The following is a 13,908-nucleotide window of genomic DNA, read 5'->3' as shown; positions in this document are numbered from 1 at the left end:
GCCTAGATGGTACGTACTGCACAAAAGAGTTAGGTTTGTTTTCCTCTAGTTTAGGGAGACGGTATAGGATTGTGATTAAATCCGGGCTTTGATTTCAAACCTAGTGGGGCCAAGTCCTTGATAGGTAACCTTAAGCAAAAGATTTCTTTCTTTGAGCTTGAGTCTCTTCATCTTTAGTGGAAGTAATGCGGGGTGCCTCGGTGGCTTAGTCGGTTAAATGTCTGCCTTTGGCTCAGGTCATGATCCTAGGATCCTGGGATGGAGCCCCGCACCAGATTCCCTGCTCAGCGGAGAGCCTGCTTCTCCCTCTCCCTCTGCTGCTCCCCCTGCTTGTGCTCTGTCTCTCTCCCTGGCAAATAAATAAATAAAATCTTTTAAAAAATGGAAGTAATGCCACATACAACCATTGTATGCATTATGTCTGCAAAGAGCTGAGCAGAGTACCTAGCATGTAGTACATACTCAATGAATAGAGGCAGTCAGTGATTCAAGAGAGACTTATTTAGTACTTTCTGTATTTCAGGCACTGTGACAACTGCTAGGATATATAGTAGTGGATGAGGCAGACAGGATTTTGATTCTCACAAAGCTGTTGCTCTAATAGGGAAGAGGGAAAAGAAATATCCAATAAAATTACAAACAATACTCAATGTTAATATGAGGTACCAAGAGGGAAACACAAAGGGTGTTTTTTAGAAAGTAATGGTCAAGGAAAGTCCTGCAGTAAACCTGGACCACTGGCTGTGTGAAGAATCACCAAGCAGGTGGAAACAGTGTGGGAACCTCAGTAAGAGAGACCAGGGGCTGGTCTGTGTGAGGGTAGGAAGAAAAGCAGGCCCATGTGGCTTCGTGCATACTGAGTAGGAGGGGCGGGGCCTTGACATATAACTGGTAGGTTAAGTAAGGATGACATAGTGCAGGGTGTTCATGGACATCCTGAGGAATGGGGATTTAATTTAAAAAGCAAGTAGAACAGTTGAGGAGTTTTAATATTCCAATCTTAGGTTGCAATAAATCATTTTGACAGTTGATTGGAAATCCTCTGGAGGTGGTGAGATTGGTGGGGAAGAGACCAGTTCAGAGGCCCTAGTCACAGTCTAATGTGGAAGATGGCAGGTAGGGTTAGTGGCAGTGGGTGAAGAGAAGATGAGACCTGATTAACTGGGCCCGATGATTTGGGGTTATGGGAATTGTTAAGGATGTTCAGGCTATTGTTAAGGATGCCTCATGTTTCCAGTCAGAGCAACCAGTGCATACAGGTGTGGTCTGGGCAGAGAGGTGGTGTGGGAACACGATAGCTCTGGTTAGGAGGATGCTTTGAAATTTGGAGATGGGGAATTTACGTAGCCCCTCGGGGCTACCAGCCGGATAACATTTAGGATGAGCCACTCTGTGCCAGGCAGCTGTTTCTCAACGTTTGTTTTAAAATCCTTTCCACCTGAACATGCTGCTGTTCTTTCTAAGACGCAGCTGACTTCTGCTTCTAGATGTTGATGAATGTGTTACCGGAAGAGCCTCCTGCCCTCGTTTTAGGCAGTGTGTCAACACTTTTGGGAGCTACGTCTGCAAGTGTCATAAAGGCTTCGACCTCATGTACATTGGAGGCAAATACCAATGTCACGGTAACGAACCTTAGGCATCACTTTGTTTTGTTTCTTCCTGGGGTGCGGGAAGCTCTGTTACTGGGGTGGTGACTGGGACGTCGGTGGTGGGGAGGCTGCTGGCCATGCATTGAACAGAAACCCATGCAACCATTTTTGGTAGTTCTGGATGCACGTGTACTTTGTTTCTTCCGTTCATCTGCTGGTTTTACGTGGACCTTCCAAAAAAAATTTTTTTTTAAATTCTGTATATCTTTGATGTCATCATACTGCTCTCACACATAAACTTCTTTTCCTGTTTCCTGATGCAGATATAGATGAATGCTCCCTTGGTCAGTATCAGTGCAGCCGCTTTGCTCGATGTTACAACGTACACGGGTCCTACAAGTGTAAATGTAAAGATGGATACGAGGGTGATGGACTGAATTGTGTGTGTGAGTAATGGTTTTCTCCTGGCTCTGATTTCTAGCAGGAAATACAGGATTACAGGAAGGCCATTACAGGGAAAGATGAAGAATGAGATTAATTATCCAAAAAGTACTTTTTATAGCTAATAATGTTAGTCTTTATTTTCTGCAAACAGGCAAATCACTTGCTCAGGTATTTTAAAAAAGTTAAAGACTCAGTAATACATTGAATCTTAAAAGCGTTCAGTTCCTTTGCTGAAACCTCTCAATATGGCTGGCAAGAAATGGAGCTCTTCCTGAGAATTTGATTTTGTTATGATCAGAAGTAAATGTTTGTCATTAGCATTACATTAAGACAGAGGGGAAAATTTGGATATATACCAGTTTTTTGTTCCTCTGTTTTGTGTGTCCTAGTTTTATTAAAAAATCATTCTGATATTTATTTTCTCTAAATTTAGGACAGTTTTGCTTTTTAAATCCTTACCAGCCCTGTTTGGAATATGGCTCTGTTAGTAGATAAACATGAAAAAAATAACCTCCAAGATGAAAGTTGTACAGATTAAAGGCCATAATTTAGCATGCATTTCATATGACAATAGATAATTTTTAAAGTTTTGGAGTAAAATATTTACTGAAAATCATGAGCCTTAGAATCCTAGGATTTAAAGGATTTTTGAAGGGTCATGTAGTCATACTCCAGGCCTGGAGTATATCATTCCAGGAAATTAAATGTTAATTCCTTTTGGTGAAGATAACCACAGAAAAAGGCTCCACAGAAAATCATGATGACCTCTGAAGATTTTTTTAAGCAGTTGTATAAATTAATAAGGGGGAAAGTAAACAAACTTAAAAAATATACAGAGCAGTTAGGGTACCTGGGTGGCACAGTCGGTTAAGTGTCTGACTCTTGGTTTCTGCTCATGTCATGATCCTGGGGTCATGAGATCAAGCCCTTTGTCTGGCTCCACGGTCAGCATCGAGTTTGCTTGGGATTCTTCTCCCTCTCCCTTTGCCCCTCCTGCTCGTGCTCTCTTACTCTCTCTCTCAAATAAATAAATAAAATCTTAAAAAATACGGGGGCTCCAGGGTGGCCCAGTCGGTTAATGGTCTGCCTTCATTTCAGGTCATGATCCCAGGGTCCTGGGATTGAGTCCCTCATTGGACTCCCTGCGGGGAGCCTGTTTCTCCCTCTGCCACCCCGCCCCCAACGCATGCTCTCTTTTTCTTGCTCACCCTCTCTTTCTCTATCTCAGATAAACAAAATCTAAAAAAAAAAAAACATTTTGGGCGCCTGGGTCGCTCAGTGGGTTAAGCCTCTGCCTTTGGCTCAGGTTATGATCTCAGGGTCATGGGATGGAGGCCCACATCAGGCTCTTTGCTCAGTGGGGAGCCTCCTTCCCCCCCCACACCTGCCTGCCTCTCTGCCTAAATAAATAAAATCTTTTAAAAAAATCTTAAAAAATATATATGGAATACTTAATGAACATATTTTGCATGAGTTGAATTTATATAGAGTATGGAAGAGAAAAGTATTAGTCTTTAGATTATTCAAAACATGATTTTATAATATATGTGTGTCCTAGGGACACTTAACAAAGATTCTGAACAAACATTTCTCATATTTTAAAAACCGTAGAATGTTTCTACATTTTAAAAATCTCAAGGATTGTTGTCTTTTTTCATATTACACTTGAAATTCTTTGTGTTGTAAATAATACATATCCACTATAGAAATACCAACATAATTTTTGCATATATCCGCAGGATGGATATGTGTGTATATGAGTATATATATATACCATACATACACACACATAGTTGTTATTTGGAAAAGAGCATGACTTACGGTAGAGGAATATTCTAAATGTGAAAAGTAAGCCTAGTTGGCATGAGATATTCTAATGTGTTTTTCACAATTTGATGCCACAGACTTTTAGAGAGAGATGGTTATACACTAATTTAAATCTTTTGACTCTTTCAGATATTCCAAAAGTCATGATTGAACCTTCAGGTCCAATTCATGTACCAAAGGGAAACGGTACCATTTCAAAGGGTGATGGAGGACATAGTAACTGGATTCCTGATGTTGGAGGTACTAGGTGGCCTCTGAAGACACCATATATTCCTCCTGTTATTACCAACAAGCCCACTTCAAAGCCAACAACAAGACCTGCACCCAGGCCAACGCCAGAGCCGACCCCACCCCCATTCACAGAACTCAGAACTTCACCACCTGCCACAAGCCCGGAAAGCACAGGCACCCTGCTGACACCAGTAGTGCCCGTTGTCACCACCTCTCCGCGATGGATCACAATTGACAACAGGATACAGACAGATCCTCAGAAACCCAGAGGAGACGTGTTCAGTAAGTCCTAGAAAAGTTAGCACCACCCTTGGTAATCACAACTCTGACCATTTTCTGTAAGTTTTTTTTTTTTTAATTTTACATATAATATGTGAGATCATATAGTATTTGTCTTTCTCTGACTTACTCCACTTAGCATCATGCCTCAGGTGTATCCACATTGTCTCAGATAGCAGGATTTTCTTTTTTAAGGCTGAATTGCATATATATCCCTTTGGGTATTTATACCAGACCTTCTTTATCCACTCATCCATTGGTGGACACTTAGGTTGTTTCCATGTTACAGCTTTTGTAAATAATACTGCAGTGACCATGGGACTATCTCTTTGACATATTTTCATTTCTTTTGGATAAATACCTAGAAGTGGAATTGCTGGATCATGTGGTAGTTGCAGTTTTAATTTTTTGAGGAACCTCCAATTTTCCATGGTGGCTGCACTAATTTACATTCCTACGGACAGGGCACGAAGTTTCTCTTTTCTCCACCTCCTTGATGGCATTTGTTATCTCTTGTCTTTTTGATCATGGCCATTCTAACAGGCACAAAGTGGTATCTCATTGTGGCCTTATTTCCTTATTTGTGATGTTGAGCCTCTTTCATGCGTCTGTTGCCCATCTGTGTCCTCTTTGGAAAATGGTCCTCTGCCCATTTATAATCAAATTAGTTGAGGTTTTTTGCTATTGAGTTGTATGAATTCCCTCTGTATTTTAGATATTAGCTGCATGTCAGATATATTGTCTTTAAATATTTTTTTCCATTCCACAGGTTGTCCTCTCATTTTGTTGATGGTTTCTTTTGCCATGCAGAAGCTTTTCTGTTTGTTGCAGTTCCACTTGTTTGTTTGTTTTTTATTTTATTGCATGTGCTTTAGGTATCATATCCAAAAATTCATTGCAAGTCCCACAGCAAGGAGTTTTTTCCTATATTTTCTTCTAGGAGTTTCATGGTTTGAGGTCTTATGGTCAAGTCTTTAATCAATTTTGAGTTAATATATTTATGTTATATAAAATAAGGGTCTACTTTCATTCTTTAGCATGTGACTATCCAATTGTCCCAGAACCATTTAAATGTCTTTTCTCCATTGAGTATTCTTGGCTCCCATGTCAAATATTAGTTGACCTTAACATGCTTGGGTTTACTTCTGTACTGTTGATTTTGTTCCACTGGTTTGCGCACCTTTTTTTATGTGAATATCATACTGTTTTGATGACTATAGCTTTATAGTATAGCTTGAAATCAGGAAGCATGGTGCTTCTTGCTTTGTTCTTTTTCTCAGGATTGCTTTGGCTACTGAAGGTCTTATGTGTTGTTATGTTTTTAATAAGCTCTTTACAATGGCATTTCCATCATGGGCCATGCCTGGAATAAGAATGAAACACAAAAAGAATTAGCTGTACAAAGTGTAAGTCCTATGTCTTTATTGTTAAATATTATAAAGAACTGTATAAAAGGAAGCAAACTGGGCAAATCACAGTGTATGTAGAAATGGAAGGAATATCATGAAGTCATATGGTAGATCTCATTTCCTATCCAGTGTGAGACTTCTCCTAACATATTTAGATTTATTCAGAAACTCTCAGAGATGGGAAACCTAACTATATTGCATCCCATTTAACTTTTAATTTAATTTAACTAAATTTAATCATTAAATACTTTTGAATGTGTTTTAGAATTCTAGGCCTTGTATTAGGCATTGGATTTACAAAGATAAAACAGGTAAAGTATAATCTGGTAGGAAAGAGAGTCATCCAGAAGATAACTGGGATACTGTGTTAATGAGAGAGATTAGAGCACCCAGTCAGGCTTGGGGAAGGAATTTTGGGGTGGGTGGGGTCAAAGAGCTTGAGGATAACTAGGTACTAGAGTTCATAGGGACACCAAAGGCACAGATGGAGGAAGCAGGCTCACATAGGCAGTAACCTGCTAGTAAACCTGTCCCTTGTGTATGCTGTGTCCAGTGGTTGGATCTAGAGGACTAGAGCTAGATCACATCAGAGACCCCCAGATTTTCAGTGGGTGAGTGGGTAAAGGATGGTATCACCCATAGAAATAGAGGCTAGAGGTAAAGCAACAAGTTTTGAAGGAGGAAGAGGTCGTTCCCTTATTAGCGGACCAAAATGTGTAATTTTACAATTTGCAAACTCTCCCTGTATTTACCTGTCACATGTCACCATGCTTGCTGTTAGCCACCTTTGCGTTCACTCCTCCTGTCTCCTCTTCTTCTTTGCCCATGGCTCCCTGATGGAAACAAACTTCACTCTTTTATATTGAATTCTTGTGCAAATTTTTTTTTAACAGGCGAAAAGAACACTGACATTGTGAATTTTTAAAAGACAAGAAGCTTCTCTTTGCTTGTATGTGACTCTCAAATTTCTCTTCTAGGTCCTTGTCCATTTAAAGAGAGAGTGAAATTCTGTAATTCTGATGTAGTTGTAATTGTTTATGTTTTAGGCAATAAATGTAATTTTTAGAGGATTCCAGTGGTAGATCCAGTAGTATGTTTCACATGCACATATTTTTTTTTTAAGATTTTATTTATTTATTTGACAGAGATCACAAGTAGGCAGAGAGGCAGGCAGAGAGAGAGGAGGAAGCAGGCTCCCTACTGAGCAGAGAGCCCGACGCAGGGCTAGATCCCAGGACCCTGGGATCATGACCTGAGCTGAAGGCAGAGGCTTTAACCCGCTGAGCCACCCGGGCACCCCACATACACATATGTTTTATTTGAAAATGTATTTTTTCAAGATTTTATTTATTTATTTGAATGAGAGCGAGCGAGTGAGCACAAGCAGGGGGAGTGGCAGGCAAAGGGATAGAGAGAAGCAGGCTCTCCACTGAGCAGGGAGACTGAAGCAGGGCTCAACCCAAGGACCCTGGGATCATGACCTGAGCCGAAAGCAGATGCTTACCAATTGAGCCACCCAGGCGCCCTGAAAATGATATTTTTAAATCTTTCTCCTCTTTGCCTTTCCCCCACCCTCCCTTCTTTTCCTTTGCTGTCTCTGCAGTGCCTCTTTCTTTCTTACTCCTCTGCTTTGTTTTGTTTTCATCTCTTTATCATGTCTGTTCCTGGGTGAAAAGTATGGCAAATAATTATATTATTCTGTTGCCTTAAGGTAGGGTCATAAAAACTTGGCCACTTACTATAAAAACACACTGTGACAGAGATAACATGTTTCTGAGTCTTTTAATATTTTCTCTTTTTGTAAAAAGTATGTCCTTCTTGGGGCACCTGGGTGGCTCAGTAGGTTAAGCATCCCACTCCTGATTTTGGCTCAGGTCATGATCTCAGGGTTGTGAGATGGAGCTCCGGGTCAGACTCTGTGTTGGGCATGGAGTTTGCTTGGGATTCTCTCTCCCTCTCTCTCTGCCCCTCCCCACTTGGCTGGCATTCGTTATCTCTCTTTAAAAAAAAAAAAGTATGTCTTTCTTTCCATCATTCCTCTTCATATCAACACATGTGAATTAAAAGTCACATTAAAGTTTAACAATAGAATTGAGCAGGATAAGACTGGGGAAACATGGAGTTCCCACGATGTTTGAGAGCTCTCATTCTAAGAGAGTGTGATCTTAAAGACATGCCCTGGGAAAGAATTCTCTTGATCAGATGCCAAGGTGGCCACATGTCACAGATAGCTTTGCTGCCTCCAGACACTACTGCCCCATATCGATTCCGTTCGTGTTCATCTTTAGCTGGAGCCCTGCTTAGTGTTTGCATGGATGAGGGTATTTGGGACACTTCTTAATTTACTGTCTTGTGATTATAGCATATTTTATGAATACGGGAGGGCTCTAAGTTTTGAATTCAGGCCAAACTGTGCTGAGCAAATTCAGGACAAACTGTGAGAGCAGAAAGGAACCTTAGAACTATTTTCATTCAACACCATCTCTTCATTGATATTTTCCTCGCTTCTGGCAAAATAATTTTTTAAGCCATCCTTATTCTCCATGGGTCTGAGAATAGAATTTGGCTCTCCTCGTTTCATTTAAACGTTCAGGTGATGTTAATGACGGCCACTGTTGGGCAGTCTCCAAACAGCCTCTACTTCAGTTGTATTTTTCTTTACATTGAAAGATATATATTTGTTTAATGGAAGAGGTTGTGAAATAGAGCTTTTCTTTATAATGTGTGTGTTATGTGTGTAATTATGTATTGTCCCCCTGAGGAAGGACTAAAGGTATTTTAGGAAATCAGGAAAATCAAGGAAAAGGAAATCAAGAAAAAAAATTATAACACAAATACATCTCTAACCCAGACTTCTCCCCAAACTCTAGACTTAGGTATCCCCCTGCCTGTTTCCAGTGAGATGCAAATATATGTATCAGACTCCGCATTTCTGATAGACTCTGATTGTCAGCCCAAACACGTTCTACCTGCAGCTTTTCCCATCCCGGGAGATGTCACCTCTGTTCTACCAGTTGCTAAGGCCAAAGAACTTGGAGTCCTCTCTAACTACTCTTAGTGTAATCTGTATGGAAATGGTGTTAGCCTTACCTTCAAGTTCTGTCTCGAGTGGGAGCACCTCTCACCATCTCCTGTGCTGCCTCCCTGACCTAAGCCATTCTTCCTGGGGAGGACAGGTCCAAATTCCTTTATCCACATGAGTTGTGGGATATGGAATTTTTCAGAGTTTAGAAAAGTAGTAAGGTACATACGTATACTGAAACAGATTCATGTTTCTACAGTGAAACATAGGACTATTTATGCTCATCTGGCTACCAAAAACCATTTGGTTGAGTTACAGAACGAGCTTTTGGGTTTCGGCATTACAAGGGAGGAACCATGGACCTGCAGCACAGGAGCCTTCAGCCGGTCTCCCTGCTTCCACTCTGGACCCTCCATGGTCCCCTCTCAATCCAGTGACTTGAGGGATCTTTTAAGATCTTTTAAAACAGAAATGAGATGTCAGCATTCACAGCTGTGCCTCAGCATGAGCTTGGTTCCATATGGATGTAAGTCCACCCGGTGTCTCACAGAGTCCTACGGGATCTCATCTCACACTGTGCCCTTGGTGAATCTACTCCAGCCTCCTCACTCATCCTCACTGCTCCTGTCTTAGGACTCTTGCTCCAACCATTTCCTCTCCTGGGGACACTCTTCCCCAGGCTTTCAGCTTGGCTCACTCTCTCACCTCTTTACACAAATGTCAGCTTACCAGGGAGACCACCCTGATGCCCGTATTCCATACTGTGACCCTACCAGCCACCACCAGTATACCTCTCCACTGCTTTTCTCTTTTTGATACCATTTATCACCTTCTAATGTATTGTGTTATTTACTTACTTATTGTATTCCACTACTGGAATACAATATTTTGAGTACAGGGATCTTTGTTTTGTTCATTGGTGTGTCTCAAGGACCTAGAGTAATGCCTGGCACATAATTGGCACTTGAACATCATTTGTGGAACAAAAGAATGAATAAATCACTCATAGCATTTGAAAATAAATTATCATGTAATCAGATTTTCCATACAAAAGCTAGTTTAATATAACACATTTAATCTATATTTAAGAATTAAAAAATATTCTTTTCTGATTGTTTCTTATTTTTTTTTACTGTGGTGCTTCGACCATTTTCCCCTCTCTTTCTTCTCTCTCTTCCTCTTTCTTTTTAGAGATTGGCATTCTATTCAGTGGATTATTAAATTTGAAAATTTGATGATAATGAGAAGGCAAATGATGTCAGTGTGATATAATGTCTCAAAAAACATATTTCCTAACTCCTGAGACTAGCTCAAATAATTCTTGCTCTATACTTTTTTTATTTGAAAGTCGGCCTGTATGAAGTTATGCACCTTTCATTTTTTAATGTGGAAAGATTTAAGAAACAGCCCCTTAAAACAACATTTCTTGTAGGTATAAACAAAATACCACTGAAGCTGGAATTTTTGTCCTTTTGCTAATACAAAAGAAAGGGTTTCAAAACACCAAAAAAAAATCAAACTTCAAATAAGCAATCCAGATGGAATGATTATAATGCAGCCTTTTTACATTTTAATTTGGGGCTAAAAACTTTGATCTAAACCAACATCAGTTAATAACCCAGTGTGATGTCCGTGTGAGGTTGTTTTTTTTGTTTTTTAATATTTTACTTATTTATTTGACAGAGATCACAAGTAGGCAGAGAGGCAGGCAGAGAGAGAGAGAGAGAGAGAGAGAGAGGAAAGCAGGCCCTCTGCTGAGCAGAGAGCCCGATGCGGGGCTCAGTCCCAGGACTGTGAGATCATGACCTGAGCTAAAGGCAGAGGCTTAACCCACTGAGATACCCAGGCATCCAAGGTTTTAAAGAAATCATTCCAGTTATATCTCAAATCACTATGGGAGACTAAAGTCCCTCATAATAATACATCTTACTGTTGAGATATTCTTTCTTGTATTTAATCTAAATTCTTGAAAAGATAGTTTATACCAGTGCAGTACTGTCAGGTAATTGTGGCTGATGGACACAGCTGCTCAGTGTTTCCAGACCCTATCTATACTCCATGTATTCAAAGAACACTCTCTAGAAATTACTTAACTGTCTTTTATTTGGGCTCAGTAATTTCTGTTTCCTAAACCTTTTCTTAGAAAGACTGTTTTTCAAACACTTAGCAATCATTTTGGGTTGCCTTTGAACATCATTCATTTTTCAAATCTGTCTCAAATGATAGGGTCCAAAGATAGGTAACAGTCACATCTGACCCAATATTGACTGTAAGTGGAATTTCTTTAAATATGTTTTTCTAATCTAAATCATTTCCCTCTGTTGCCAACTATATTATAGTGCAGATTTGTGGGCAGCCATTAATTCCCCAGATATTTTTCCCCTGAAATAGTCACATAGTGGCTGGTACAGGGATGTCAGTTAAGCGTCTGCCTTCATTCAGCTCAGGTCATGATCCCAGGGTCCTGGGATGGAGTCCCACATTGGGCTCCCTGCTCAGCAGGGAGCCTGCTTCTCCTTCTGCCTTACCACCCCCCCTGCTTGTGCCCTCTCTGTCTCTCTGACAAATAAATAAAACCTTTAAAAAATAAACAAACAATGGCTGGCACATAGTAGGCACTCAAAAATATTTATTGAATAGAATGAAATAAAATTTTATGTTGGAATCAACTTTTTCCTCAATCTAAGTTATTCTTCGAATGCTTGAACTAGCTATATTTAACTTGTTGATTCTGATAGTTTGTCCCCAAATGATCAAAGTTATTTTAGCTTTTTCTTACCCCAGTACAGCTTAGTATAGTCATTGAAAACAAAGTTTCTCTAGAAAACTCTCATATACCTCTAAATTTTGAGCATGATTTAGGGAAATAGGGTTGAGGCATGTGAAACTGAGGAGTTTTTAACTCCTGCTAAGGAGAGAAAACATTGAACCAGAAGATCCAGTTTTGATCCTCCCCTCTATTATTTATGCGATACATGACTTTGGACATATTCTGTGCATTAGCTCTCATCTGCATGGTTTCTGAGACCAGAGAGCTGATCTTGGACTCTGGAAGAACCTGGTGGGGGGTGCTCAGAGCAGAAAGACGCTGGGCAGACTTAGGGCAAGAAAAGCAGATTTAATTGGTAGGATGCCTATTTGTACACCAGAGATAGGCTGCAGGGAATTGCTAAAAAGTCAGAGATTGAGCACCAAAGACAAAAATCTGGGATCAGAGCATGTAGGAGCTATCCCAAAGCAAAGAACATAAGAAAAGCTTTATGTAGAACCCGAAGTAAAGGAACTTAGGGGGAAATGCGTTTCTAGTCTAGCAATACGATGAAATATTATGCAGCAGTGTTTTCTGAAAAATATTTAATGTCTTGGGAAAACACTGATGTTATAAAAAGGGTAAGTTAAAAGAAAGCAGAGAACTGTATATACCATTTGGTCCCAAGCAGGTGCAAAATACATGTCTCCGTATGTCTGGGTGAATATGGATGTTTGGAAGAAAAAAAGAGCAGATTATTGCTTGTGAATCTATATCCAGTTGATGGTATTTGGGGTGATTTTCCTTGTCCTTTCATTGTCCTCACTCAGTGAGGTTTACTATTCTCATTCCCACTGCTGTTGGCCACTGTAATTCATTCTAGGAGTGATTCCTTAGGAGAGACCGCTCATAGAATCCCACTCTCCCCTGGAAGAGAGTGAGCTGTGTGTTTTGAAAAAGTACCTCATGGAATTGTGATTCTCAATCGCATTAATTTTAATAGAATATACTGGCTTTTAAAAATGCATTAAAGATTTTATTAACTTCCATTTTTAGCTTTTCAAAATGGTCTTTACAATCGAGTGTCAGACATGTCCAGTTTGAGCTAGGAAGCTCAGATTACTGCAAGGACTGTAATACCACTTGGACGAGGAAGCAGATTTTTTTCCAACTTGTCAGCAGTTCAACTTGTTTGAACCAGCATAACCTCGGGTGCTTATTTAAGATGTAGATTCCTAATCCGCACGGCACATTTACTAAATCAGACCTGCTAAGGAAGTACTTCTTTGTCTTGGTGTGTATACAGGTCACATGGAAATGTGTTAAAGTGAAAATTCTGACTCAGTGGGTCTAGGATAGGACCTGAGATTCTGCGTTTCTGACAAGCTCACGGGTAGTGCCGTTGATCTGCGGACTGCGCTGAGTAGCAGGCTTACTCCACACTAAGCCCTAATGGTAGTTCCAGCCAGTAGAACAGTGTCTCCAATGGAGACAGAACTGGCCAGCTGTGGAGTGTTTCAGATGTAGCAGTTGTACCTAAAATGTGGTATGAAGCATCTGGGTCACATAAGGAAGGGAAGTGTTGCCAGATAAAGATTACAGAATATAATGTAACGTCTGTCAGGTGCTCTTAGGAGTGGCCTTATCAGAGAACCAGACTCCCTACTCCTTTGTTATTCTAGATCCTGAGAATGTGTTGAAATTCCAAGTACCAGGCAGTCAAAAGAAAACTTTCCATTTTATTGATCGCTGCACCGCTGGGCTGTGTATGTTTTCCATCTCTTGTCTTCCTTCTGTGGAGTTTATAGTCTGTGGCTGGTGTGATCACATTGTTCTTACTCATGAAAACAGGACCTCTTTTCTGTTGCTGTGTGGTAATGAGTAAAAAGATTATTTCTGCTGAGGGGTGAAAAGGTCTTCAAACTAGTTTGCTTTCTCGTAAACAGCAAGGCCTAGAGGGACCCTGAGAAGATGCCCAACATCTCCCTGTAGATTACATTTCTGCTAGCATTTTGAAGGAGTGAGTTGTCACTGCTTACAGGTCAGGATCTGGCGCAGTGAATGCTGAAAGCTTTCAAGATTTCAGATTTATATTTAATTTGATTTGATGGCGGCTGGTAAGAGAAAAAATAGCTCTCTCCGGAAGGTACAAATTGAATTCTTGGTGAACGTGACAAAGTCAGAAATCAAAAATTTTTTAAGTTGAATGCACATTTGTTGATAATGTTGTAAGGAAAAATATCGCGCTTGTAGCCACACTGTGACTTGGGGCCTGTTACGGAATCTTCCTATACCTTTGGTTCCTCATCTGTAAGTGGGGATAATAACAGTATCTACTTCACTGAGCTGTTGTGGTTG

General features: G+C 40.3%; 1 protein-coding gene across 6 annotated transcripts in view; it reads left to right on the top strand.

The window, feature by feature from the left end:
* Window positions 1–13,908, top strand: part of LOC111157263 (nephronectin) — a 76,621-nt gene that overhangs the window by 42,014 nt on the left and 20,699 nt on the right. For all 6 annotated transcript variants that reach the window (XM_022518588.1, XM_022518572.1, XM_022518580.1 and 3 more), the window contains 3 exons: window positions 1,488–1,622; window positions 1,913–2,035; window positions 3,990–4,373. In XM_022518588.1, the coding sequence (XP_022374296.1) occupies window positions 1,488–1,622; window positions 1,913–2,035; window positions 3,990–4,373 (642 nt within the window). The remainder of the gene's footprint in view (window positions 1–1,487; window positions 1,623–1,912; window positions 2,036–3,989; window positions 4,374–13,908) is intronic.

This window comes from Enhydra lutris, unplaced genomic scaffold (genome assembly GCF_002288905.1).
Source record: "Enhydra lutris kenyoni isolate GAN:26980312 unplaced genomic scaffold, ASM228890v2 scaffoldscaffold3, whole genome shotgun sequence".
NCBI lineage: Eukaryota > Metazoa > Chordata > Mammalia > Carnivora > Mustelidae > Enhydra > Enhydra lutris.
Note: the sequence above shows the minus strand (reverse complement) of the source record. Positions and strands in the feature narration are given on the sequence as shown.